Source organism: Oncorhynchus gorbuscha, linkage group LG03 (assembly GCF_021184085.1).
Source record: "Oncorhynchus gorbuscha isolate QuinsamMale2020 ecotype Even-year linkage group LG03, OgorEven_v1.0, whole genome shotgun sequence".
Taxonomy (NCBI): Eukaryota; Metazoa; Chordata; class Actinopteri; order Salmoniformes; family Salmonidae; genus Oncorhynchus; species Oncorhynchus gorbuscha.
Genome location: NC_060175.1, coordinates 83,697,784 through 83,724,926, shown reverse-complemented (window position 1 = coordinate 83,724,926; position 27,143 = coordinate 83,697,784). Strand labels below are relative to the sequence as shown.

Below are 27,143 nucleotides of genomic sequence, written 5' to 3'. Positions count from 1 at the left end.
GACCACCCCTCATCACTGTCAAACGCTCCCTAAAACACTTCTGTGAGCAGGCCTTTCTAATCGACCTGGCCCGGGTATCCTGGAAGGACATTGACCTCATCCCGTCAGTTGAGGATGCCTGGTCATTCTTTAAAAGTAACTTCCTCACCATTTTAGATAAGCATGCTCCGTTCAAAAAATGCAGAACTAAGAACAGATATAGCCCTTGGTTCACTCCAGACCTGACTGCCCTCAAACAGCACAAAAACATCCTGTGGCGGACTGTAATAGCATCGAATAGTCCCCGCGATATGAAACTGTTCAGGGAAGTCAGGAACCAATACACGCAGTCAGTCAGGAAAGCTAAGGCCAGCTTCTTCAGGCAGAAATGTGCATCCTGTAGCTCCAACTCCAAAAAGTTCTGGGACACTGAAGTCCATGGAGAACAAGAGCACCTCCTCCCAGCTGCCCACTGCACTGAGGCTAGGTAACACTGTCACCACCGATAAATCCATGATTATCGAAAACTTCAACAAGCATTTCTCAACGGCTGGCCATGCCTTCCGCCTGGCTACTCCAACCTCGGCCAACAGCCCCCCCCCCCCACGCAGCTACTCGCCCAAGCCTCTCCAGGTTCTCCTTTACCCATATCCAGATAGCAGATGTTCTGAAAGCTGCAAATCCTGGACCCGTACAAATCAGCTGGGCTTGACAATCTGGACCCTCTATTTTATTGCCGCCATTGTTGCAACCCCTATTACCAGCCTGTTCAACCTCTTTCATATCTTTTGAGATCCCCAAGGATTGGAAAGCTGCCGCAGTCATCCCATTTTCAAAGTGGGAGACACCCTGGACCCAAACTGTTACAGACCTATATGCATCCTGCCCTGCCTATCTAAGGTCTTCGAAAGCCAAGTCAACAAACAGGTCACTGACCATCTCGAATCCCACCGTACCTTCTCCGCTGTGCAATCTGGTTTCCGAGCCTGTCACGGGTGCACCTCAGCCACGCTCAAGGTACTAAACGATATCATAACCGCCATCGATAAAAGACAGTACTGTGCAGCCGTCTTCATCGACCTTGCCAAGGCTTTCGACTCTGTCAATCACCATATTCTTATCGGCAGACTCAGTAGCCTCGGTTTTTCTGATGACTGCCTTGCCTGGTTCACCAACTACTTTGCAGACAGAGTTCAGTGTGTCAAATCGGAGGGCATGCTGTCCGGTCCTCTGGCAGTCTCTATGGGGGTGCCACAGGGTTCAATTCTCGGGCCGACTCTTTTCTCTGTATATATCAATGATGTTGCTCTTGCTGCGGGCGATTCCCTGATCCACCTCTACGCAGACGACACCATTCTATATACTTCAGGCCCGTCCTTGGACACTGTGCTATCTAACCTCCAAACGAGCTTCAATGCCATACAACAATCCTTCCTTGGCCTCCAACTGCTCTAAAACGCTAAAACGCTAGTAAAACCAAATGCATGCTTTTCAACCGTTCGCTGCCTGCATCAAATCTAGAGTCGGCTTTCTATTCCGCAACAAAGCCTCCTTCACTCACGCAAAAATTACCCTAGTAAAACTGACTATCCTACCGATCCTGGACTTCGGCGATGTCATCTACAAAATTGCTTCCAACACTCTACTCAGCAAACTGGATGCAGTTTATCACAGTGCCATCCGTTTTGTCACTAAAGCACCTTATACCACCCACCACTGCGACCTGTATGCTCTAGTCGGCTGGCCCTCGCTACATATTCGTTGCAAGACCCACTGGCTCCAGGTCATCTACAAGTCCATTCTAGGTAAAGCTCCACCTTATCTCAGTTCACTGGTCACGATGGCAACACCGACCCGTAGCACGCGCTCCAGCAGGTGTATCTCACTGATCATCCCTAAAGCCAACACCTCATTTGGCCACCTTTCGTTCCAGTTCTCTGCTGCCTGTGACTCGAACGAATTGCAAAAATCGCTGAAGTTGGAGACTTTTATCTCCCTCACCAACTTCAAACATCAGCTATCTGAGCATCTAACCGATCGCTGCAGCTGTACATAGTCCATCTGTAAATAGCCCACCCATTTTTACCTACCTCATCCCCATACTGTTTTTATTTATTTACTTTTCTGCTCTTTTGCACACCAATATCTCTACCTGTACATGACCATCTGATCATTTATCACTCCAGTGTTAATCTGCAAAATTGTAATTATTCGCCTACCTCCTCATGCCTTTTGCACACAATGTACATATACTCTTTTTTTATACTGTGTTATTGACTTGTTAATTGTTTACTCCATGTGTAACTCTGTGTTGTCTGTTCACACTGCTATGCTTTATCTTGGCCAGGTCGCAGTTGCAAATGAGAACTTGTTCTCAACTAGCCTACCTGGTTAAATAAAGGTGAAATAAAAATAAAAAAATTAAACAAACAGTAACCAGCCAAGTAGAAGAGTTACACAAGTTAGAAATAGAGATAAAAATTAATCACTTACCTTTGATGATCTTCATATGGTTGCACTCAGAAGACATTCATTTATTCAATAAATGTTCCTTTTGTTGGATAAAGTCTCTTTATATCCGAAAACCTACGTTTTGTTCGCGTGTTTTCTTCAGTAATCCACAGGCACAAACACAGTCACAACAGGCAGACCATAAATCCAAATTGTATCCGTAAAGTTCATAGCAACATGTCAAACGATGTTTATATTCAATCCTCAGGTTGTTTTTAGCCTAAATAATCTATAATATTTCAACCGGACAATAACGTTGTCAATATAAAAGGTAAACAAGAAAGGCACTCTCTCTGGTTGCGCACATGAAAAAGCTCTGACACTGCAGGGTCCACTCATTCAGACTGCTCTTACTCCCTCATGTTTCAGAATACAAGCCTGAAACAATTTATAAAGACATCTAGTGGAAGGCATAGGAACTGCAATTTGAGTCCTAAGTCAATGGATACTGTAATGGCATTGAATAGAAAACTACAACAACAAAAAAACTCTACTTCCTGAATTTCTCTCAGGTTTTCGCCTGCCAAATCAGTTCTGTTCTACTCACAGACATTATTTTAACAGCTTTGGAAACTTTAGCGAGTTTTCAATCCAAATCCACTAATTCTATGCATATCCTATGTTCTAGGCCTGAGTAGAAGGCAGTTTAATTTGGGCATGCTTTACATCCAAAATTCCAAATGCTGCCCCCTACCCTAGAAATGTTAAAAACACATTGTTATTTTCAATGATGGCCTACAAGCCCTCAGTCCAGCCTCTCTCAGCCTATTGCAGACAGTCTAAGCACTGATGGAGGGATTGTGCATTCCTGGTGTAACTCGGGCAGTTGTTGCCATCCTGTACCTATCCCGCAGGTGTGATGTTCGGATGTACCGATCCTGTGCAGATGTTGTTACATGTGGTATGCCACTGCGAGGACGATCAGCCGTCCTGTCTCCTTGTCTTAGGCGTCTCACAGTACGGACATTGTCATTTATTGCCCTGGCCACATCTGCAGTCCTCATGCCTCCTTGCAGCATGCCTAAGGCACGTTCATGCAGATGAGCAGGGACCCTGGGCATCTTTCTTTTGGTGTTTTTCAGAGTCAGTAGAAAGGCCTCTTTAGTGTCCTAAGTTTTCATAACTGTGACCTTAATTGCCTACAGTCTGTAGGCCACATTAATAAAGTTACACCCTCTCTGCCTATTCCTTGTCATTAAACAAAAATACATTCTCCCGTTCCTGCTCAAAAGATCAGCTTGCTCTAGCTTTAAAAATATTCCAGATAATAAGCTGCCATATGGACAGCACTTTAGTTTGGCTTGAATCGGAGGCTGTCAGATCATTTCAATATTGCCTAATAAACTACATTGTTTTTATTCCCGGACAATGTGGTACGTCCTCCGCTGTGTGGGAAATATTGAGCCATAATAAGCCCTGGAGCCCCACAGGCTACTCCACTACATTGTGTTCATTAGGGCAAGCAACCGGAAATAGACCCTTTCAAGATAACCCTTTCTGTTCCAAGTCAAACTGGACCCGCCAGCAAAACCATCCCATGCATAGTGTACCTGTCCTGGTCAGTACCCACCTGAAGAAGCCTTTGCAGCCCTCACAGGTCATGGCGTTGAAGTGGAAGCCTGTGGCCTTGTCTCCACAGACGCCACAGATCCGCGGCGCGTTGCGGTCAAACTCATCAGGCCCCACCACAGACGTGCTCACAGCCATGGTCTCCATCACTGCGATGAGAGAGGAGAGGGTGTGTTTGGTTAGCAGTGGTCTGGTGCAGTCCATCCTTCCCATGTGTGAAAGCAAGGCTGTATCAGACAGGTTGCATGTGTTGCAACTCAAATTATAGAGACAGGTGTTGAAGAAATCATCATAAGCCACAAGACAAGAAACAGCCCAATGATTGTTCCTGTTATTGGCTCTGTAGCCATTTGTCCCTGTCAATGAAAATAAACTGGAGTAATGCACACCAGAGGTAATACACCCAAACCCCTTTTCAATCTCACTCTGACTAATTTCCTTTGACAGCCAAATATCCTCTAGCATTGTATGGAGAGAAAAGAGCAGAGAGACATTATATCCTACTAGTGGTGTCACATATAGGAATTAGGGACCTCCCAGGAGGATGAAGCAGATCTAACACAGAACAGAAAGCTGGACCAAAGAAAAGAGAACCGGGAAGAGGTTGTGATTGAGAAGTCAAGTCAGTCAGTCACATGGCCAGACAGGGTTTAGCCTGCCTGTAGGGTTCCCCAACTGGTGGCCCGCGGGCTGAATTTGGCCTGTGGGGGATTTTAGACTAAAAACACCAGCAAATGAGCTCCAAGTGGTTTTACATTTTCATAATCTGTTCCAATGTATTCCCAAGCATAATTAGAGATGTGATTGAATATAAATGTAAAAAAGATTTGAAATGTTTTAGTAAAATGTTATAGCATTTATTATTATAAAAGAACGTGGGATAAATCCATTCACCCGGATTAGCAGGACAGGGTGATATGGCCTAAAAATCACCTCTCAATTATTTTCTAACTTACGAGTGATTCACAACATACATCTTCTTTTTAAACTGTTCTCTAAATAAGCATTGCTATACTGGTAAAATACACAGCATTTCAAACAGTCACCAATAATCAAATTAATTCTGGGCTTGTGACGCTAAATATAGGCCCAAGCCTTCCACAACCATGAGACCCAGTAATAATTTTATCCTTTTAACATGCAATTTTTTTCTATATTCACTGATCTGGTTTTTAAGAGTCTATATAAATGCTTGTTTTGTTACAAATTTAACCAGAACCATGCATAACTTCTACGAATAAGCATGAGGCTATATAAAATGAACACGGGTATTACACTGAAAAAATATAAAACGCAACATTTAACAATTTCAAAGACTTGAGAGTTACAGTTCAAATAAGGAAATCAGTCAATTTAAATGAAGTCATTAGGCCCTAAATCGATGAATTTCACATGATTGGGAATAGAGACATGCATGTCGGTCACAGATACCTTAAGATTTGCCTCATGCAAACATCTCCTTCGTATAGAGTTAATCAGGCTGTTGATTGTGGCCTGTGGAATGTTGTCCCACTCTACTTTTTTAAATTTTTAATAAAAAAAGAAATTGCCCCTTTTTCTCCCCAATTTCGTGGTATCCAATTGTTGTAGTAGCTACTATCTTGTCTCATCGCTACAACTCCCGTACGGGCTCGGGAGAGACGAAGGTTGAAAGTCATGCGTCCTCCGATACACAACCCAACCAGCCGTACTGCTTCTTAACACAGCGCGCATCCAACCCGGAAGCCAGCCTCACCAATGTGTCGTATGAAACACCGTGCACCTGGCAACCTTGGTTAGTGCGCACTGCGCACGGCCCGCCACAGGAGTCGCTGGTGCGCGATGAAACATGAGGTGATGGCGGCAGGGTAGCCTAGTGGTTAGAGCGTTGGACTAGTAACTGAAAGGTTGCAAGTTCGAATCCCTGAGCTGACAAGGTACAAATCTGTCGTTCTGCCCCTGAACAGGTAGTTAACCCACTGTTCCTAGGCCGTCATTGAAAATAAGAATTTGTTCTTAACTGACTTGCCTAGTTAAATAAAGGTAAAATAAAATGATTAATGGCACGACAATGGGCCTCAGGATCTGGTGTTTGTCGTCTGTAGCTTATGCCTGGCCATACCATATCCCCACCATGGGGCACTCCGTTCACAACATTGACAAACCCCTCACCCATACACCACCGTATGCACAGTACAGTTGGGAATCAGGGATGTAAATGGGAATGGGAATCAGGGATGTAAACAAATCTGTGCACAATATTTTAGAGAAATACAATTTTGTGGAAAATGTCTGGGATCTTTTATTTCAGCTCAGTATATAAAACAACTTCAAGCACAAGACCACCTGCTAGTGAGTAGCCAGCTAATCTTTATATTTCAAGTTTAGCCAACTTAGAATTGTTATGAAACACACCCTTTGGTCCGTCCCTAACTGTTTGAACAGCATGTTAGCTTGTCCACTTTGTTCAGATGTTAAAATCAAGTGGCCTACCTTATTTCTCAGAATGACAATGAGTTGCCAATTCCTTATAATTGCGTTTATTGTTGCACATGTATAAAAACAGACTAGACAGCTAGTACAACAGTCTTCAGATAAAAAGCTGCTAGCAGCACGTGGTACCACAAGGATGCACGCGACAAACTGAGCATTTATTTTCCAGAATCAGTGTTCACTGATAGTCTTGCTTTAGTAGTGTCTGCCTTGCTCACAATCGATAGAAAAGGTTAACTTCTCTATTACAGTAAAATAATGTCTCAAAACATTTGTCCATATGACCAATTCTGTTGGACCAAATCTCAAATTCAAATAGTTGAAATCGCTCGTCAGAGAGGAAGAAGTGATCGCTCATCATTGTTGTTTTGAGTGGCAGGGGCTTGGTTTGTGTGTAAACCATAGAGGAAAAGCAAGGTTTCACTCTCGCTATAATCTGTCCAAAATAAACCCAATGCGTTTCTATGGGCTAAGATTGTTGCCTGCCTTCCCGCCTTTGGACAACGGCTCCCATTGTTAAGGCAGAGACATGAGCATCTTGTCATTATATACAGATCTCTGGTATAAATGGGAAGGTATACAGAGCACAGAAAGAGCAAAGGAGATGAGACCAAAAAGACAACACGAAAACAAGTGCACAAAAGCTCATAAAAACGTTAAAATATTACAGGCATTAGGAATATCGCACAAAAATAGATTTGACTTAATTTGATATAGGTCGCCCAACCCTACTGATTAGGCATTCCCATCAAAATGCCAGACACCAATAACCCCCTTATACAGAAAACAAGGACATGCCATTTCTCAATACACAGTACTAGCACATTCTGAACCATAAGACTGAAAAACAGCAATAATAAAATTCTTATTCAGCAAGTAAATGACCCATGTGTAACAGGGGTGTGTGTACATATGCATGGAGATTCAATGCAGACGCATGATGTTGATTGATAAACATGGGCAACACACTATCAAATCAGGCCAACCACAGACCATAACATAATTCATCGTTGTACTAGAGAAATCAACAAGGTTTAGCCAAGATTTGAATAATTGAACAGCTGTCATCTGTTTCTCTGCTGACAAAGGCACTGGTTGGTTTGAGCATTTTGTTCTTTCGTCCACGGCTCACCACAGGGCCAGAACAGAAAAACAAGTTGTTTTTCTTTAGCTGGAAGCTGAAAATATAATGCAGACTGGCGAAGCGAGTCCCTCTCTATTCCTGGAAGCAATCATTAGGTTGTTGGTCTGACTGGCAAAGAATTGCATAGAGACAGAGGTGCCTAATATAAAGCCAGGCTGCCACAACGGTAGACTATTCCAGCGTTGCTACTTGCCTGTCTCATATGAGATAGAGGACCAATCCCAAATCAACCCAAGCCCCTACACCCTAGCCTATCAGAGGGCAAGATGGAAAGATTACCATATTTCTTACACCTGCCAATTCCACTCAGATCTCCACAAGTGCATAGGGAGTAGGGCTTAGGGGTCGATTTAGGATTGGGCCAGGGCTTCCCCATCATTGTGCCAATCATTGAAACACAGGCTTTTAAAGCCCCATCACTCCCCAAACACAGAGCTGAATGGAAACTAGGACTAAGTTTCCTAATAGTACTGGGTCTATGTCAGTGTATGTGCACTTTCAACATCTGCTGTATTTTTGTTAGCTTGGCTGGTAGCTTGGTTTAATTGTCCTTCTGACATGGACAGTGCCAGTTGTCCCATTAAACAATTCTCTGTGCTCTCCACAACATGGGGATAATCACTTTCTTTCGAAACATGATCCACCCGCCAACAGTGCTGTGTAATGAATAGAGCAAGAAGTCAAATCTCAGTCAGGTCAATGCCATTTAGTCCTTGAGCAGATGCTCAACAAGACCCAGTAAACACCCAACTATCAACACATGTGGTGCAGCAATGTATGCTATTTCACTGGATGGGGGCTCTTATGTAAACAAATGGAACAAGTGCAATAAAGCAACAATATTAAGCTAGTTTCATCTAATCTATGCAGGCCAGGAGACAAAACATGGATCCTCCACCCTGCTTTGACTGCATCTGTCTTCTGGTCTCTTGGCACACACCATCCACTAACAAGTAGTACAGTGCCAGTCTTCTCTTTGTGAGTTCTTGCCATCACAAATCTGATGTTCCACAACAGACCTCTGACAGTGAATGACCGCCTGCCTGGAGTCTCACACTGAGAAGATAACGAAAAGAAAGGTCAGGGCTCCAGACTAACTTTCTCAGTTGGTGGCACCAGCCCATTAAATTAGTAATCACCTTATAAAATGTATTCAGCGCAAATTTTTGTTGTTGAAAAATCGACTCCTGAGATGGTATGATAGATTTTTAACCAAACATGTTCAACCTTAACGAGTGATGTTAATCAAACATTTTGGGTTGACAATTAGGTTATTCTTGATATATTCTACTGTCAAAATAGCACTCTAGAATTGAGATTTTATTTTTGCTCAATAGAGATCCATTTGTCTAAATGTTTTTGTGCACTAGCTAATAGGCTAATTCATTTGGGGATAATTCAAGACCTGAGGAAGTGGAAACCAAAAACACGTTAGCTAGAGCAGCAACTTTTAAATAGTGCTGATAGTTAGCTGTGTAGTTGGTTTAAAAACGTTGGTTTTAAAACTGTGTCAATCGCACAATATTGAGTTGAGAAAAGACACTCCTCTCTCCAACTAACAGCATACTTATTTCTTTTAACAGTTTTTCCCACAATTGCATTTTGAAGAATGCATTTCTTTCCTCAAAATGCATTGCACAGGGGAGGGAGAGGGAATGTGAGTAGCTCTCTCATCACAGCAGGCACAGTCAGAGGCAGGGCAGGCACTTTCATGGCAGGAATCAATGCACTTTAATTTAGGTGTACGGTTTGACCAAATCATGGTTTTAGAAGCCAAATGCTCAACATTAATAGTTGTTCTGGACAAGTTTAAAAAAATCAAAATAAAAAATAAAATAAAAATCAGACAAGAACATTGAATTAAGTTGTCTGAATGGCTACATGTCCAAAACAGATACAGACACGAAGCGCCAGAAAATGTAGCCAAACTTTAATGAGACTTTTAATTATAGAAATATAGGCTAGACGCCAGTCATGTTTGACCAAATATAATGAAGGATAATTTACATTAACTCTAAAAAACTTCATTCTGTCGACATGCTTGAGGCACAGTTCGTTCAGATCAAATAGTCACAAGACAGGAGAGTGAAGGACAGCGCCTCTTGTGCACCACATGTCACCCACATGGAATCTGGGCAGAGGCAAATCAGCATTTTGAAACTTTAACCATAAATGTAATTGTTTAAAATCATCGTTTTATGTCATTTTATGATGCATGTCTTACCTGGTTTCAAAGTAGCCTAGCCAAAATATAACTACAGACATGTTGAGGGCAATAAAAAAAATAAAACACTTCATATGTCATTGAAACCAGCATTTCTCTCATGTTCTATAGGTTTTCAAATCAATGTTACTTTATTATCCAGCAGCCAAAGGCACAATCCTAGTTATATTAGCAACCCATGCTAGATGATGATAATCCTAGTCATATTAGTAACCCATGCTAGATGATGATAATCCTAGTCATATTAGCAACCCATGCTAGATGATGATAATCCTAGTCATATTAGTAACCCATGCTAGATGATGATAATCCTAGTCATATTAGTAACCCATGCTAGATGATGATAATCCTAGTCATATTAGTAACCCATGCTAGATGATGATAATCCTAGTCATATTAGTAAACCATGCTAGATGATGATATTCCTAGTCATATTAGTAACCCATGCTAGATGATGATATTCCTAGTCATATTAGTAACCCATGCTAGATGATGATAATCCTAGTCATATTAGTAACCCATGCTAGATGATGATAATCCTAGTCATATTAGTAACCCATGCTAGATGATGATAATCCTAGTCATATTAGTAACCCATGCTAGATGATGATAATCCTAGTCATATTAGTAACCCATGCTAGATGATGATAATCCTAGTCATATTAGTAACCCATGCTAGATGATGATAATCCTAGTCATATTAGTAACCCATGCTAGATGATGATAATCCTAGTCATATTAGTAACCGATGCCAGATGATGATAATCCTAGTCATATTAGTAACCCATGCTAGATGATGATAATCCTAGTCATATTAGTAACCCATGCTAGATGATGATAATCCTAGTCATATTAGTAACCCATGCTAGATGATGATAATCCTAGTCATATTAGTAACCCATGCTAGATGATGATAATCCTAGTCATATTAGTAACCCATGCTAGATGATGATAATCCTAGTCATATTAGTAACCCATGCCAGATGATGATAATCCTAGTCATATTAGTAACCCATGCTAGATGATGATAATCCTAGTCATATTAGTAACCCATGCTAGATGATGATAATCCTAGTCATATTAGTAACCCATGCTAGATGATGATAATCCTAGTCATATTAGTAACCCATGCTAGATGATGATAATCCTAGTCATATTAGTAACCGATGCCAGATGATGATAATCCTAGTCATATTAGTAACCCATGCTAGATGATGATAATCCTAGTCATATTAGTAACCCATGCTAGATGATGATAATCCTAGTCATATTAGTAACCCATGCTAGATGATGATAATCCTAGTCATATTAGTAACCCATGCTAGATGATGATAATCCTAGTCATATTAGCAACCCATGCTAGATGATGATAATCCTAGTCATATTAGTAACCCATGCTAGATGATGATAATCCTAGTCATATTAGTAACCCATGCTAGATGATGATAATCCTAGTCATATTAGTAACCCATGCTAGATGATGATAATCCTAGTCATATTAGTAACCCATGCTAGATGATGATAATCCTAGTCATATTAGTAACCCATGCCAGATGATGATAATCCTAGTCATATTAGTAACCCATGCCAAATGATGATAATCCTAGTCATATTAGTAACCCATGCTAGATGATGATAATCCTAGTCATATTAGTAAACCATGCTAGATGATGATAATCCTAGTCATATTAGTAACCCATGCTAGATGATGATAATCCTAGTCATATTAGTAACCCATGCTAGATGATGATAATCCTAGTCATATTAGTAACCCATGCTAGATGATGATAATCCTAGTCATATTAGTAACCCATGCTAGATGATGATAATCCTAGTCATATTAGTAACCCATGCTAGATGATGATAATCCTAGTCATATTAGTAACCCATGCTAGATGATGATAATCCTAGTCATATTAGTAAACCATGCTAGATGATGATAATCCTAGTCATATTATGTAATGATAATCCTAGTCATATTAGTAAACCATGCTAGATGATGATAATCCTAGTCATATTAGTAAACCATGCTAGATGATGATAATCCTAGTCATATTAGTAACCCATGCTAGATGATGATAATCCTAGTCATATTAGTAACCCATGCTAGATGATGATAATCCTAGTCATATTAGTAACCCATGCTAGATGATGATAATCCTAGTCATATTAGTAAACCATGCTAGATGATGATAATCCTAGTCATATTAGTAAACCATGCTAGATGATGATAATCCTAGTCATATTAGTAACCCATGCTAGATGATGATAATCCTAGTCATATTAGTAACCCATGCTAGATGATGATAATCCTAGTCATATTAGTAACCCATGCTAGATGATGATAATCCTAGTCATATTAGTAACCCATGCTAGATGATGATAATCCTAGTCATATTAGTAACCCATGCTAGATGATGATAATCCTAGTCATATTAGTAACCCATGCTAGATGATGATAATCCTAGTCATATTAGTAACCCATGCTAGATGATGATAATCCTAGTCATATTAGTAACCCATGCTAGATGATGATAATCCTAGTCATATTAGTAACCCATGCTAGATGATGATAATCCTAGTCATATTAGTAAACCATGCTAGATGATGATAATCCTAGTCATATTAGTAACCCATGCTAGATGATGATAATCCTAGTCATATTAGTAAACCATGCTAGATGATGATAATCCTAGTCATATTAGTAACCCATGCTAGATGATGATAATCCTAGTCATATTAGTAACCCATGCTAGATGATGATAATCCTAGTCATATTAGTAACCCATGCTAGATGATGATAATCCTAGTCATATTAGTAACCCATGCTAGATGATGATAATCCTAGTCATATTAGTAACCCATGCTAGATGATGATAATCCTAGTCATATTAGTAACCCATGCTAGATGATGATAATCCTAGTCATATTAGTAAACCATGCTAGATGATGATAATCCTAGTCATATTAGTAACCCATGCTAGATGATGATAATCCTAGTCATATTAGTAACCCATGCTAGATGATGATAATCCTAGTCATATTAGTAACCCATGCTAGATGATGATAATCCTAGTCATATTAGTAAACCATGCTAGATGATGATAATCCTAGTCATATTAGTAACCCATGCTAGATGATGATAATCCTAGCCATATTAGTAACCCATGCTAGATGATGATAATCCTAGTCATATTAGTAACCCATGCTAGATGATGATAATCCTAGTCATATTAGTAACCCATGCTAGATGATGATAATCCTAGTCATATTAGTAACCCATGCTAGATGATGATAATCCTAGTCATATTAGTAACCCATGCTAGATGATGATAATCCTAGTCATGCTAGATGATGATAACTAGTCCATGCTAGATGATGATAATCCTAGTCATATTAGTAACCCATGCTAGATGATGATAATCCTAGTCATATTAGTAACCCATGCTAGATGATGATGATCCTAGTCATATTAGTAACCCATGCTAGATGATGATAATCCTAGTCATATTAGTAAACCATGCTAGATGATGATAATCCTAGTCATATTAGTAACCCATGCTAGATGATGATAATCCTAGTCATATTAGTAACCCATGCTAGATGATGATAATCCTAGTCATATTAGTAACCCATGCTAGATGATGATAATCCTAGTCATATTAGTAACCCATGCTAGATGATGATAATCCTAGTCATATTAGTAACCCATGCTAGATGATGATAATCCTAGTCATATTAGTAACCATGCTAGATGATGACAATCCTAGATGATGATGATGATAATCCTAGTCATATTAGTAACCCATGCTAGATGATGATAATCCTAGTCATATTAGTAACCCATGCTAGATGATGATAATCCTAGTCATATTAGTAACCCATGCTAGATGATGATAATCCTAGTCATATTAGTAACCCATGCTAGATGATGATAATCCTAGTCATATTAGTAACCCATGCTAGATGATGATAATCCTAGTCATATTAGTAACCCATGCTAGATGATGATAATCCTAGTCATATTAGTAACCCATGCTAGATGATGATAATCCTAGTCATATTAGTAACCCATGCTAGATGATGATAATCCTAGTCATATTAGTAACCCATGCTAGATGATGATAATCCTAGTCATATTAGTAACCCATGCTAGATGATGATAATCCTAGTCATATTAGTAACCCATGCTAGATGATGATAATCCTAGTCATATTAGTAACCCATGCTAGATGATGATAATCCTAGTCATATTAGTAACCCATGCTAGATGATGATAATCCTAGTCATATTAGTAACCCATGCTAGATGATGATAATCCTAGTCATATTAGTAACCCATGCTAGATGATGATAATCCTAGTCATATTAGTAACCCATGCTAGATGATGATAATCCTAGTCATATTAGTAATATGCTAGATGATGATAACCTAGTCATATTAGTAACCCATGCTAGATGATGATAATCCTAGTCATATTAGTAACCCATGCTAGATGATGATAATCCTAGTCATATTAGTAACCCATGCTAGATGATGATAATCCTAGTCATATTAGTAACCCATGCTAGATGATGATAATCCTAGTCATATTAGTAACCCATGCTAGATGATGATAATCCTAGTCATATTAGTAACCCATGCCAGTTGATGCATCTTTAGATCTCCCCTCTAACAGATATCTTCATCACATGAAACCTCTCACACGTGTGGTGAGCTTTTGAGAACTGTCAGTATTTTAAGCTAAATGGTCTGATCTGTTGCATCAGCCTCATTGCTTTACAATATTTGGATGTGGAGTGGTTGTATGATTTTTGGATCTGCCATCCCAGAACTGTCCCCGAGTGTGTTTTGGTCTTAGCCATCTTTTTTTTGTAATCGTCCCAGGGACGACGGGACGACATTAATTAAGCCCTGGAATGAATTATTTCATCAAGAATTTTAAAAAATGGTTGTAAATTGTAATGTTGCAATATTTTATAGGCTTCAAACTGTGTCCAATCATCCTCCAGGAGAGCCTTAAAGGGGAAATGTTGTATTTTGAGACGGCTCATTTTGCATATTCAAGCCTAATAGGCAGAGTGTAGCCTACATTTGTCTGGTCCTATTGAAAAAGGATAGTAAAGCATTGTATTTTGTAAAGTGGTTCCTTGCGTAATACAATGCAGCAAAAATGGTTTGACTTCAGCTTTCAGACAAGTAAAAAAATATATATATATCTTTCCTACTTGTCCAAAAGAACAAGTGGCAAAAAAAATGTCACTTCAAGCCTTGGTTTTGAATGAGGTGACCAGCGAATTTGAAACCTGCACTGATGCGACAAATTAAACATTTTACTCGCAGAGCCATGTCAAAGGGTCGCAAAATGCGACTAAATGGTCGCAGCCTAGAGCCCTGGGCTAGGTTAAATGTTACGTTGCTGTGCAATCGAGTTTGCTACTCAGGGACCTAACTATTATACTATTAATCAGGATGATTAGTTTAGTCACCAGTCACTACACGTTGTTCCTATTGTCGCTCCAGACCTGACCAGAGAAACAACCAACCTCAGTGCAGCTACAGGACATCACACAAGAGGGAAGAAAGCGCTGATGTTATCTAACCGGACGCTCGCTCATAGAGCAAACGACCCAGAAACCATTAAGATAGGGGGCCATAGGAAAGGGGCCATGTGAGAGTCGCATTTAGTCACAGACATAAAAACCCAACGACGGAACCAAGCCTTCCCCAGGCCTCCCCCCAAAAAATACACACAATGTTCAGATTGGCTAACGCGGCTACCGCGCCCCCCACGGACACATCGCTCTGATAAGGTGCGGTTTCACTGGCCAAAGTTACACGCAAAAAAAAACAAAGACCAGGTCACAGCACCATTGCGTGCTGCCTCACTTGTTGTGCTGCCTCACTTGTTGTGCATGTTATTGAAGCAACAATCATAGGGGCAGAATTGAGCTAAAGAGCAGGTGGGCGGTCTCCTATTCTTAGTGAGCTGAGGGCAGACAAGGAGCAGGCGAGGGTAAGACCTGGGTGAGATGCACACACATGACAAGCCAAAAAAACACATGGTGGCATATGGGCCAAGTCATCAACCTGGGCACTTCTGCAGCAGAGACATGGTTGTTTAACGATGAGCACAGTAAGCAGGGTTCAACACATGCCCAGCTGTACAGTAATAGCCACAAATGACACAAATATTAATTTTCACAAAGTCTGCTGCCTCCGTTTGTATGATGGCTATTGCAAACACTCCAGAATGTTATGAAGAGTGATCAGATGGATTGCAAAGTCCCTCTTTGCCATGCAAATGAACTGAATCCCCCAAAAACATATCCACTGCATTTCAGCCCTGCCACAAAAGGACCAGCTGACATCATGTCAGTGATTCTCTCGTTAACACAGGAGTTTGTGTTGACGAGGACAGGGCTGGAGAGCACTCTGTCATGCTGATTGAGTTCAAATAACAGACTGGAAGCTTCAAAAGGAGGGTGGTTCTTGGAATCATTGTTCTTCCTCTGTCAACCATGGTTACCTGCAAGGAAACATGAGTCATCATCATTGCTTTGCACAAAAAGGGCTTCACAGGCAAGGATATTGCTGCCAGTAAGATTGCACCTAAATCAGCCATTTATCAGATCATCAAGAACTTCAAGGAGAGCGGTTAAATTGTTGTGAAGAAAGCTTCAGGGCGCCCAAGAAAGTCCAGCAAGCGCCAGGCCCGTCTCCTAAAGTTGATTCAGCTGCGGGATCGGGGCACCACCAGTACAGAGATTGCTCAGGAATGGCAGCAGGCAGGTGTGAGTGCATCTGCACGCACAGTGAGGCGAAGACTTTTGGAGGATGACCTGGTGTGCAGGTGCGAGTGGTCGCATCTGCACGTCGCTCCAACGGGTAGTATAACTTCATTATATTTCATTATATCACAACGGTTTGATTTGTCTTATCTTAGCAATTTCTTCTCAGCTAGCTACATAGCCGTCTTTGTATCAAAGATAATTGCGTAATTATCGTATTTCGCCGTCCTAACGTAGTCTTCACTAGCCAGCTAGCTAACGTCCACTGATTAGCTGCACTGAGAAACTTTTACACTCAACTGAACGACTTGATTAGTTTAGTGTTAGCTACCTACATAGCTGTCTTTGCTGTCTTCGTATCATCGTATCATCGTATCCAAGATAATTGTGTTGTTTAGGTTTAGAGTGTGTAGTCTTAGAGTGATTATCTTAATTTACCGAGGTTAGCTAGCCAGCTATTTGTCGTCCTTAACGTAGGTGACTCTGCTAGCTAGCCAACAGCTAGCCAACGCTAGCCAACGTCTTCTGTATAGAACTCAACTACCCGGTCGCATTCACAGGTTGTATCACATTTTCACTTCATTTCATTACAGTACAACGGTTTGATTTGTTTGATCGTAGCTAGCTACTTAGCTAGCTACATAGCCGTCTTTGTATCAAAGATAATTGTGTAGTCTAGAGCGATTTTCTAGGTTCGCTAGCCATCTATTGTCGTTCTTTTAACGCAACGTAACGTAAACAACACTGCTAGCTAGCCTGCTAGCCCCCGAATAGCAACACTGCAGAAACTATTACACTCAACGGAATGACTTGATTAGTGTAGTGTCAACAACGCACCCACTGCCAGCTAGCCTACTTCAGCAGTACTGTATCATTTTAATCATTTTAGTCAATAAGATTCTTGCTACGTAGCTTAACTTTCTGAACATTCGAGACGTGTAGTCCACTTGTCATTCCAATCTCCTTTGCATTAGCGTAGCCTCTTCTGTAGCCTGTCAACTATGTGTCTGTTTATCCCTGTTCTCTCCTCTCTGCACAGACCATACAAACGCTCCTCACCGCGTGGCCGCGGCCACCCTACTCTGGTGGTCCCAGCGCGCACGACCCACGTGGAGTTCCAGGTCTCCGGTAGCCTCTGGAACTGCCAATCTGCGGTCAACAAGGCAGAGTTCATCTCAGCCTATGCCTCCCTCCAGTCCCTCGACTTCTTGGCACTGACGGAAACATGGATCACCACAGACAACACTGCTACTCCTACTGCTCTCTCTTCGTCCGCCCACGTGTTCTCGCACACCCCGAGAGCATCTGGTCAGCGGGGTGGTGGCACCGGGATCCTCATCTCTCCCAAGTGGTCATTCTCTCTTTCTCCCCTTACCCATCTGTCTATCGCCTCCTTTGAATTCCATGCTGTCACAGTTACTAGCCCTTTCAAGCTTAACATCCTTATCATTTATCGCCCTCCAGGTTCCCTCGGAGAGTTCATCAATGAGCTTGATGCCTTGATAAGCTCCTTTCCTGAGGACGGCTCACCTCTCACAGTTCTGGGCGACTTTAACCTCCCCACGTCTACCTTTGACTCTTTCCTCTCTGCCTCCTTCTTTCCACTCCTCTCCTCTTTTGACCTCACCCTCTCACCTTCCCCCTACTCACAAGGCAGGCAATACGCTCGACCTCATCTTTACTAGATGCTGTTCTTCCACTAACCTCACTGCAACTCCCCTCCAAGTCTCCGACCACTGCCTTGTATCCTTTTCCCTCTCGCTCTCATCCAACACCTCCCACTCTGCCCCTACTCGGATGGTATCGCGCCGTCCCAACCTTCGCTCTCTCTCCCCCGCTACTCTCTCCTCTTCCATCCTATCATCTCTTCCCTCCGCTCAAACCTTCTCCCACCTATCTCCTGATTCTGCCTCCTCAACCCTCCTCTCCTCCCTCTCTGCATCCCTTGACTCTCTATGTCCCCTATCCTCCAGGCCGGCTCGGTCCTCCCCTCCCGCTCCGTGGCTCGATGACTCATTGCGAGCTCACAGAACAGGGCTCCGGGCAGCCGAGCGGAAATGGAGGAAAACTCGCCTCCCTGCGGACCTGGCATCCTTTCACTCCCTCCTCTCTACATTTTCCTCCTCTGTCTCTGCTGCTAAAGCCACTTTCTACCACGCTAAATTCCAAGCATCTGCCTCTAACCCTAGGAAGCTCTTTGCCACCTTCTCCTCCCTCCTGAATCCTCCGCCCCCTCCCCCCTCCTCCCTCTCTGCAGATGACTTCGTCAACCATTTTGAAAAGAAGGTCGACGACATCCGATCCTCGTTTGCTAAGTCAAACGACACCGCTGGTTCTGCTCACACTGCCCTACCCTGTGCTCTGACCTCTTTCTCCCCTCTCTCTCCAGATGAAATCTCGCGTCTTGTGACGGCCGGCCGCCCAACAACCTGCCCGCTTGACCCTATCCCCTCCTCTCTTCTCCAGACCATTTCCGGAGACCTTCTCCCTTACCTCACCTCGCTCATCAACTCATCCCTGACCGTTGGCTACGTCCCTTCCGTCTTCAAGAGAGCGAGAGTTGCACCCCTTCTGAAAAAACCTACACTCGATCCCTCCGATGTCAACAATTACAGACCAGTATCCCTTCTTTCTTTTCTCTCCAAAACTCTTGAACGTGCCGTCCTTGGCCAGCTCTCCCGCTATCTCTCTCTGAATGACCTTCTTGATCCAAATCAGTCAGGTTTCAAGACTAGTCATTCAACTGAGACTGCTCTCCTCTGTATCACGGAGGCGCTCCGCACTGCTAAAGCTAACTCTCTCTCCTCTGCTCTCATCCTTCTAGATCTATCGGCTGCCTTCGATACTGTGAACCATCAGATCCTCCTCTCCACCCTCTCCGAGTTGGGCATCTCCGGCGCGGCCCACGCTTGGATTGCGTCCTACCTGACAGGTCGCTCCTACCAGGTGGCGTGGCGAGAATCTGTCTCCTCACCACGCGCTCTCACCACTGGTGTCCCCCAGGGCTCTGTTCTTGGCCCTCTCCTATTCTCGCTATACACCAAGTCACTTGGCTCTGTCATAACCTCACATGGTCTCTCTTATCATTGCTATGCAGACGACACACAATTAATCTTCTCCTTTCCCCCTTCTGATGACCAGGTGGCGAATCGCATCTCTGCATGTCTGGCAGACATATCAGTGTGGATGACGGATCACCACCTCAAGCTGAACCTCGGCAAGACGGAGCTGCTCTTCCTCCCGGGGAAGGACTGCCCGTTCCATGATCTCGCCATCACGGTCGACAACTCCATTGTGTCCTCCTCCCAGAGCGCCAAGAACCTTGGCGTGATCCTGGACAACACCCTGTCGTTCTCAACTAACATCAAGGCGGTGGCCCGTTCCTGTAGGTTCATGCTCTACAACATCCGCAGAGTACGACCCTGCCTCACACAGGAAGCGGCGCAGGTCCTAATCCAGGCACTTGTCATCTCCCGTCTGGATTACTGCAACTCGCTGTTGGCTGGGCTCCCTGCCTGTGCCATTAAACCCCTTCAACTCATCCAGAACGCCGCAGCCCGTCTGGTGTTCAACCTTCCCAAGTTCTCTCACGTCACCCCGCTCCTCCGTTCTCTCCACTGGCTTCCAGTTGAAGCTCGCATCCGCTACAAGACCATGGTGCTTGCCTACGGAGCTGTGAGGGGAACGGCACCTCAGTACCTCCAGGCTCTGATCAGGCCCTACACCCAAACAAGGGCACTGCGTTCATCCACCTCTGGCCTGCTCGCCTCCCTACCACTGAGGAAGTACAGCTCCCGCTCAGCCCAGTCAAAACTGTTCGCTGCCCTGGCCCCCCCAATGGTGGAACAAACTCCCTCACGACGCCAGGACAGCGGAGTCAATCACCACCTTCCGGAGACACCTGAAACCCCACCTCTTTAAGGAATACCTAGGATAGGTTAAGTAATCCCTCTCACCCCACCCCCCCTAAGTTTTAGATGCACTATTGTTAAGTGACTGTCCCACTGGATGTCATAAGGTGAATGCACCAATTTGTAAGTCGCTCTGGATAAGAGCGTCTGCTAAATGACTTAAATGTAAATGTAAATGTAAGATGGGCAGCAAAGAAGCCACTTCTCTCCAGGAAAAACATGAGGGACAGACTGATATTCTGCAAAAGGTACAGGGATTGGACAGCTGAGGACTGGGGTAAAGTCATTTTCTCTGATGAATCCCCTTTAAGATTGTTTGGGGCATCTGGAAAAAGCTTGTCCGGAGAAGACAAGGAGTGCGCTACCATCAGTCCTGTGTTACGCCAACAGTAAAGCATCCTGAGACCATTCATGTGTGGGGTTGCTTCTCAGCCAAGGGAGTGGGCTCACTCACAATTTTGCCTAAGAACACAGCCATGAGAGCAACTTCCCCCAACCATCCAGGAACAGTTTGGTGACGAACAATGCCTTTTCCAGCATGATGAGCACCTTGCCATAAGTCAAAAGTGATAACTAAGTGGCTCGGAGAACAAAACATCGATATTTTGGGTCCATGGCCAGGAAAATCCCCAGACCTTAATCCCATTGAGAACTTGTGGTCAATCCTCAAGAGGCAGGTGGACAAACAAAAACCCACAAATTCTGTCAAACTCCAAGCATTGATTATGCAAGAATAGGCTGCCATCAGTCAGGATGTGGCCCAGAAGTTAATTGACAGCATGCCAGGGCGGATTGCAGAGTTATTAAAAAAAGAAGGGTCAACACCACAAATATTGGCTATTTGCATCAACTTCATGTAATTGTCAATAAAAGCCTTTGACACTTATGAAATGCTTGTAATGATACTTCAGTATTCCATAGTAACATCTGACAAAAAATATCTGAAGACACCGAAGCAGCAAACTTTGTGGAAATTAATATTTGTGTCATTCTCAACTTTTGGCGATGACTGCACAAACTGATAATATGCTAATGAATTCACCAGGCTTCCCTAAGCATCCCTGCATATGGGCATCCGAAACTGGATAACTAATATTATTCTCTTGCTCAGCAAAGCAATAGAATAAAATAAAATAACATTATCCTGTTCCCCAGATCCACACTGCTACAGCGACTCTGAACTTTGGACCTTTTTTTCGGCATTGGCTGGAAATGAATAGGCCGCAGTGTTGTTGGCAGGCTGACAAAAGTGAGAAGGGGAGAGAGAAAAAAAAAGTGGTATGGGGGGCCCCAAATCCCTTCGGTGAGGCCTCGTAGGGATGAATAACAGGAACATAAACTTGCATAGCAGCATAACTGAGCTGAGCAGTGCTTTACGATGCCGACTGTCCACACCCCACTCTCGCAACCGTGGTGGAATGTATATCTGAATTCTACTAGCTATGTATTATTAGTAACTAAGCCAACTTTCCCTTTGATCAATCTTTATTTACTTCAACAGTAAGAGACTGTCATTACATTAATAGATACATTTAAGAGCAAACAAAAAAAAGAACTGTAGTGCTTATGGTCTCCGAAACTGGACAGGATGAAGTATGTCATCTTGTGACCACTAATTAGAAGAGTTGTGACCACACAAAATCTAACCTCCCACCCTGTCCCCCTCTCTAAAATATGCTTTCAGCCCATCCTCCATTTGCCTTGACTTAATCAAGAGGGCTGTAGTTCAAAGTTCAGAGGCGCAACAACAGAGGATGCACACATACAGAAATACAAATCAGATTAGCACAGCAAAGAAATCCCTCTCTGTGGGAATGATTGCCTAAACTCTGATATCCCTGATAAGTGCATAAAGCAGTTAACAAAAACAGACTGGCTTGTAACCTTTGGGATTTAAACTAGCGTGAGACACGTCAAACGGTATAGCCTATCGAGCTGACAGGTTATCACAGTGCATGATGAGCTGGAGGGAGATACACTTCCTTATAGAGCAGCAAGCCACTTGTTACTCCTAGTAAGACTGATATGTCAGCCATCTTACTCAGGCAGCTTTGACTGACAATTAGAGAGAATGGAGGGCAGACCGATAAGGTAAAAGGAGAAATGACTTGTATGTTCCCCACAGGGCAGTAATAACATACCTGGTCAAAGGTTTAGATGTGGAAAATCCTCCTACCTTGCTGAAACAACTAGTCATATAACTGTGTAGTAGTAGTGTACTTTTAAACATCTGGGAAACAGGATATTGTTGATGTGTAAAATAACAAGCAAAAACCAAATATGGCAAATGACTAGAGCCCGACCTAAATGTGATTTTTGGGACAGATACTGATTTTAGGGAGGCAAAAATCACAAATGACATCTGCCGATAGTGTGGAAAGAAAAAAATACTTTCAAATATTTTTCAAAATTGTGCTCCAAAGGATTCACAGATAACATTAATTTAAATGTTCTTAACATTACAATTACATTATTTAAAGAACATTTTGTGGTTTACATGAACCACCAAAAAGCAACTTTATCCTCTATAAATCTGAAAGTAAATACAAAACACTTCTTCAGTTTGCCTTCTTAGACACATCTGTAAGTTATACATATCTATGGGAGTAGATAAGAATGTAGAAGTGTTTGTGCTGAAGAACCACAAGCACACTAATAAACAAGGAACAAATTAATTGAACTTGGTCTCAAAGTAAACCTGAAACTGCACTTTTCACAAGATCAAACTATGCAGTGAAATCCTGTAACATGCGGTTCATAATGCCACCACTTTGCATTGAGTAGATTTACTAACGCTTTGCAACAGTCAAATGTCATGTAAAGAAATACTTTACAGCAGCCTCGCAATGAGCGCTTGTTCGGAGATACTTTCGAGAGATGGGAAACTCCATTGTATTAACAGCCATTGTGTATGTTTCCCATGCATCGTCAATGAAACACGCAGTGCATTCTGGCAACTCTGGGACAAGGAGAGCTCTCCTTCGAGGACTGTATGGAGTCAATTGGGCACTAGTTCAAAGAAAAAACATTAGCATGAATTTTGTCAACAAGTAGAACAAATATTTTTCAGAGTTGTGAGTTAATTAACTTGTTCTCTGTAATATCGCAGAGTTTTGGAATTGTGACATTACGTACTTAAGGAAAATAGGCAGGTTTCTTGACTCACCCTGCCTGACTGAGAAGCAATTGCCTGGCGATAAGCTCAGCAATCACGCAACACAGCATGACAACGTGAACGCGACTGATCGAAAGTGCTGCGAGGTGTTATACGTTCCTCCATTCATTGCCCAATGGGATTCCTATCCCCTCTTTTCTCTCTCTCTCTCTGGCTTGTTAGCACAATATACTGTGTTATGACAAGCACAGGCTAGCTGTTCATTACAAAAAAAATGACTGAATCCTTAAATTACACTGTTATTCAATACAAAATGTACTGGCTATATATTTCAACTGCAAATGGCATGCACTGATGACTGAAAACGTTAATGCATTAAAATGCTTGCCTGCCACTGGTTTTAATTTAGTTCTAATTTAGCTAGCTAGCTAACATTCTCATCACTAATGATGCAAATGGGCTGAATGATTTATCTGCGCAATCTAAATAAGCCCACTAACATAACAGACCCAGACGGTAACAGTGTTATTATTGTATGAAGGACGAGTCAGCGTTAACTTTGGCAGCAGTCTAGTGTTCTCACATAAGTAGCACAGATTGCAAGCTAGCCTGGCTAACTACCTTGCTGGTTAGCTAGTCAGCTAATGTTAACCAAGTGAGCATGTGATGACAGAGCTGCTTGTTTGGTGAAGTGTACTTTTGATTGTTTACTGATTGAAATACGTTGTCGCAAGCTAACCACCATGCCCACTGAGTGACTTTGGGATTTACGGGCTGAATGACGTTCAATGAGCCGCAAACGAGCACATTTGTTCATTCTATGTATATAATATTTATGCTTTATCGGTGGAATAAAGACTGAATTTCAAAAACACCTGAAAGAGATTTACCAAAACTGCAAAATACAAGAGACTAGTATATTCATATTTTGCCGTTCTTGCAAATCCCTTTCACATTTTGTTTGTTAACATGTTATGACTGTTAGTAAACAAAATAGCTGCTCATCATCAATATAGGCCTGTTGTAGTAAAGTGATTCTCCTGTGGGGAACAATGCCCCTCTGCTGGAAAGCCACGTGGGGTCTCTTCAAGTCAGATTTCAACTCAGCTGCTGAGAGGTCACGCAAAGATCAATGGAATTCTGTCAATTACAGAATTGCAGTATAGAACCAAAGCATCAATGAAACACCCAGCAGACAGCTGCAGTGCATGAAAAATGAACTGAACTGACACACTTATAGCTAATGTCCGACTAGGCTCAATTATACAATGGCCACCATCACTTTTCCCTGAAGAGTCACATTAAAACTTGCCCATTAAAACCTAAGAGGCTAGGTACTCACATTCAAGTATTAAATGGGCTCACTAAGCATTCACCGAGTGGAGCTGTCAATGAGTGCTCAGTGCTCGCCATGTGGTCTTTTTCTTTCGACAGCTTGTGTTCACACATTCATTGGCCAGGCATTGAACACAGGCAAATGTAATAGTCCAATGCACAAAGATAAGCTCCCAAAGAAACGGCTCAGTGTTCACCTCCTAAAATAAAAGCTAGAATACCTTACATACAGTGGGCACTATTAGGCAGAAACTACAAGAAATCCTTAAATGACTATAAACAGAATTGATAATTCAGACTTCATCAAACTAGGTAAAACACAGGAGCACTGACCTAAGCGACTCAGAGAGGGTTCTGTGGATCCATTTCCTCTGAATTAGAAAATACAGTTTCCAGACAAAATCCCCCACGGTCTGCGAGAAAAAGAGTATTCTCCTCTCTCCTCTGCCTAACACTCCTTTTGGTGGCTCTCTTATTCTTTCAACCCCTCAGGTGCAGTAATGTCTCTCTTTGTACCAGTTCGGTAGTGATGCCAAAGAGGTGAGTGGTATTAGTTAATGTTTAACATACTCATGGGGTCAGCAGTGCAAACTCCAGGACTGGCGTGGGCAAAGGAGAGAGGTCCATCAACATATGAGATGTGGCCCACAAATGTGCTCATAACATAGGGAGATGCAGTACACATGTTCTCATAACATAGGGAGATGCAGTACACATGTTCTCATAACATAGGGAGATGCAGTACACATGTTCTCATAACATAGGGAGACAGAGTACAAATGTTCTCATAACATCCTGACATGCAATTGCATTAATCAAAATAAAAAGGACCATGAGCAAGGAAAGGCTAGGTAGTGAAACCGCAACAGTTAACAGACCAGCCTTTAAAACAAGAGTATGTACTTGACATTCACTTAAGTGTGGAAATAATTACATAAACACAGTAAGTTAGTAGGATGTGTGGACAGATCAAAGTTAGCATTATATTAACATAATGCAGCGTAACGGTATTATGGTGCTCCGATAGTTACGGTGAGATTGCTTTCAACCAATATTTGGCAAAGTAAAACTTATTTTCTAGCTGAATAAGCCCCTTTGATTTAGATTTTTTTTCTATGGAATCGGCTATAAGCTGGAACAGCCCACATGACATTGGAATGTTGTAGGTTAGCAGAACCATGTTCTGAAATGTCTGAAGAGTTTAGCTCTGCTCGCCCTGTGCACTGAGCCACCGACCAGTACGTTGCTACATCACCTGACCAATGGGAGTAGGGCCTACATAAAAAAATTCACTTGACAGGAAAGTTTGGATTTTATTACAGTACTGCATTACAAAAACAAACAGGCGATGGAAATTGTAGGGGAGTGCACTTAACCTCAAGACAAGACATGGCAGATGAGCCCTTCAAAAGAGAATCATCAGGCTATGCATCTCTATTAAACATACTGGTAGCGACATATGACCTTGGGAAACGCCACATTGTCTGTACAGCACCGAGACCTCAAGTTTGTGAGGGGGTTGAGGAAACTATACATTAAGTTCCCCTCAGCAAATAGGGGTGGACTCAACAAGAACATTGAGATTATCAACTTGGTTAGGAAGGGGAACAGATTAAGATCTGATTTTTGTCCCCTGCCAAATCTTCATGTTAGGCAAAAAAAGTGCCAAGCATAACATATTAGCCTGTTGAACAAAAAGGTGCCTAATATGGCAGTAATAGCCCTACATGCAACATGAGGAGATTTATGATTAGGAACACATTCATCTTCACTTCAGCCACTCAAAATAAATGAGTTTAAGAAATTCACTTCATTTTAGATCTGTAGATTATTGAACAATTACTAAATTGGTTGAGAGTTAGGGTAAGTGTATTTATTAACCCTTGTGTGGTGTTCATGTTTTTGTTATTCACCCAATGTTCGCAGGTCTGACGGACCCACAACATTATTGGGTTTTTAAAACAATACAGCCGTAAAAATACTTAACTTAGATTTTGACTTAAATTACAAGCAATATAGACAGCTTACAAGGTTACCATTTGCCATTTAACTCTGCTAGATCACATTTATTAATAAAAGTGCTGTTTGAAAA

At 42.2% G+C, this 27,143-nt stretch overlaps 1 protein-coding gene across 3 annotated transcripts in view; it reads right to left on the bottom strand.

Moving 5' to 3' along the window:
• LOC124032076 (vitamin D3 receptor A) overlaps window positions 1–27,143 on the bottom strand; it is a 93,873-nt gene that overhangs the window by 28,070 nt on the left and 38,660 nt on the right. For 2 of the 3 annotated variants that reach the window (XM_046344138.1, XM_046344139.1), the window contains one exon: window positions 4,061–4,208. In XM_046344138.1, the coding sequence (XP_046200094.1) occupies window positions 4,061–4,206 (146 nt within the window). In that variant the 5' untranslated portion in view covers window positions 4,207–4,208. Of the gene's footprint in view, window positions 1–4,060; window positions 4,209–25,384; window positions 25,518–27,143 lie in introns of those variants that run through there. The other variant, XM_046344140.1, reaches the window with a different exon arrangement.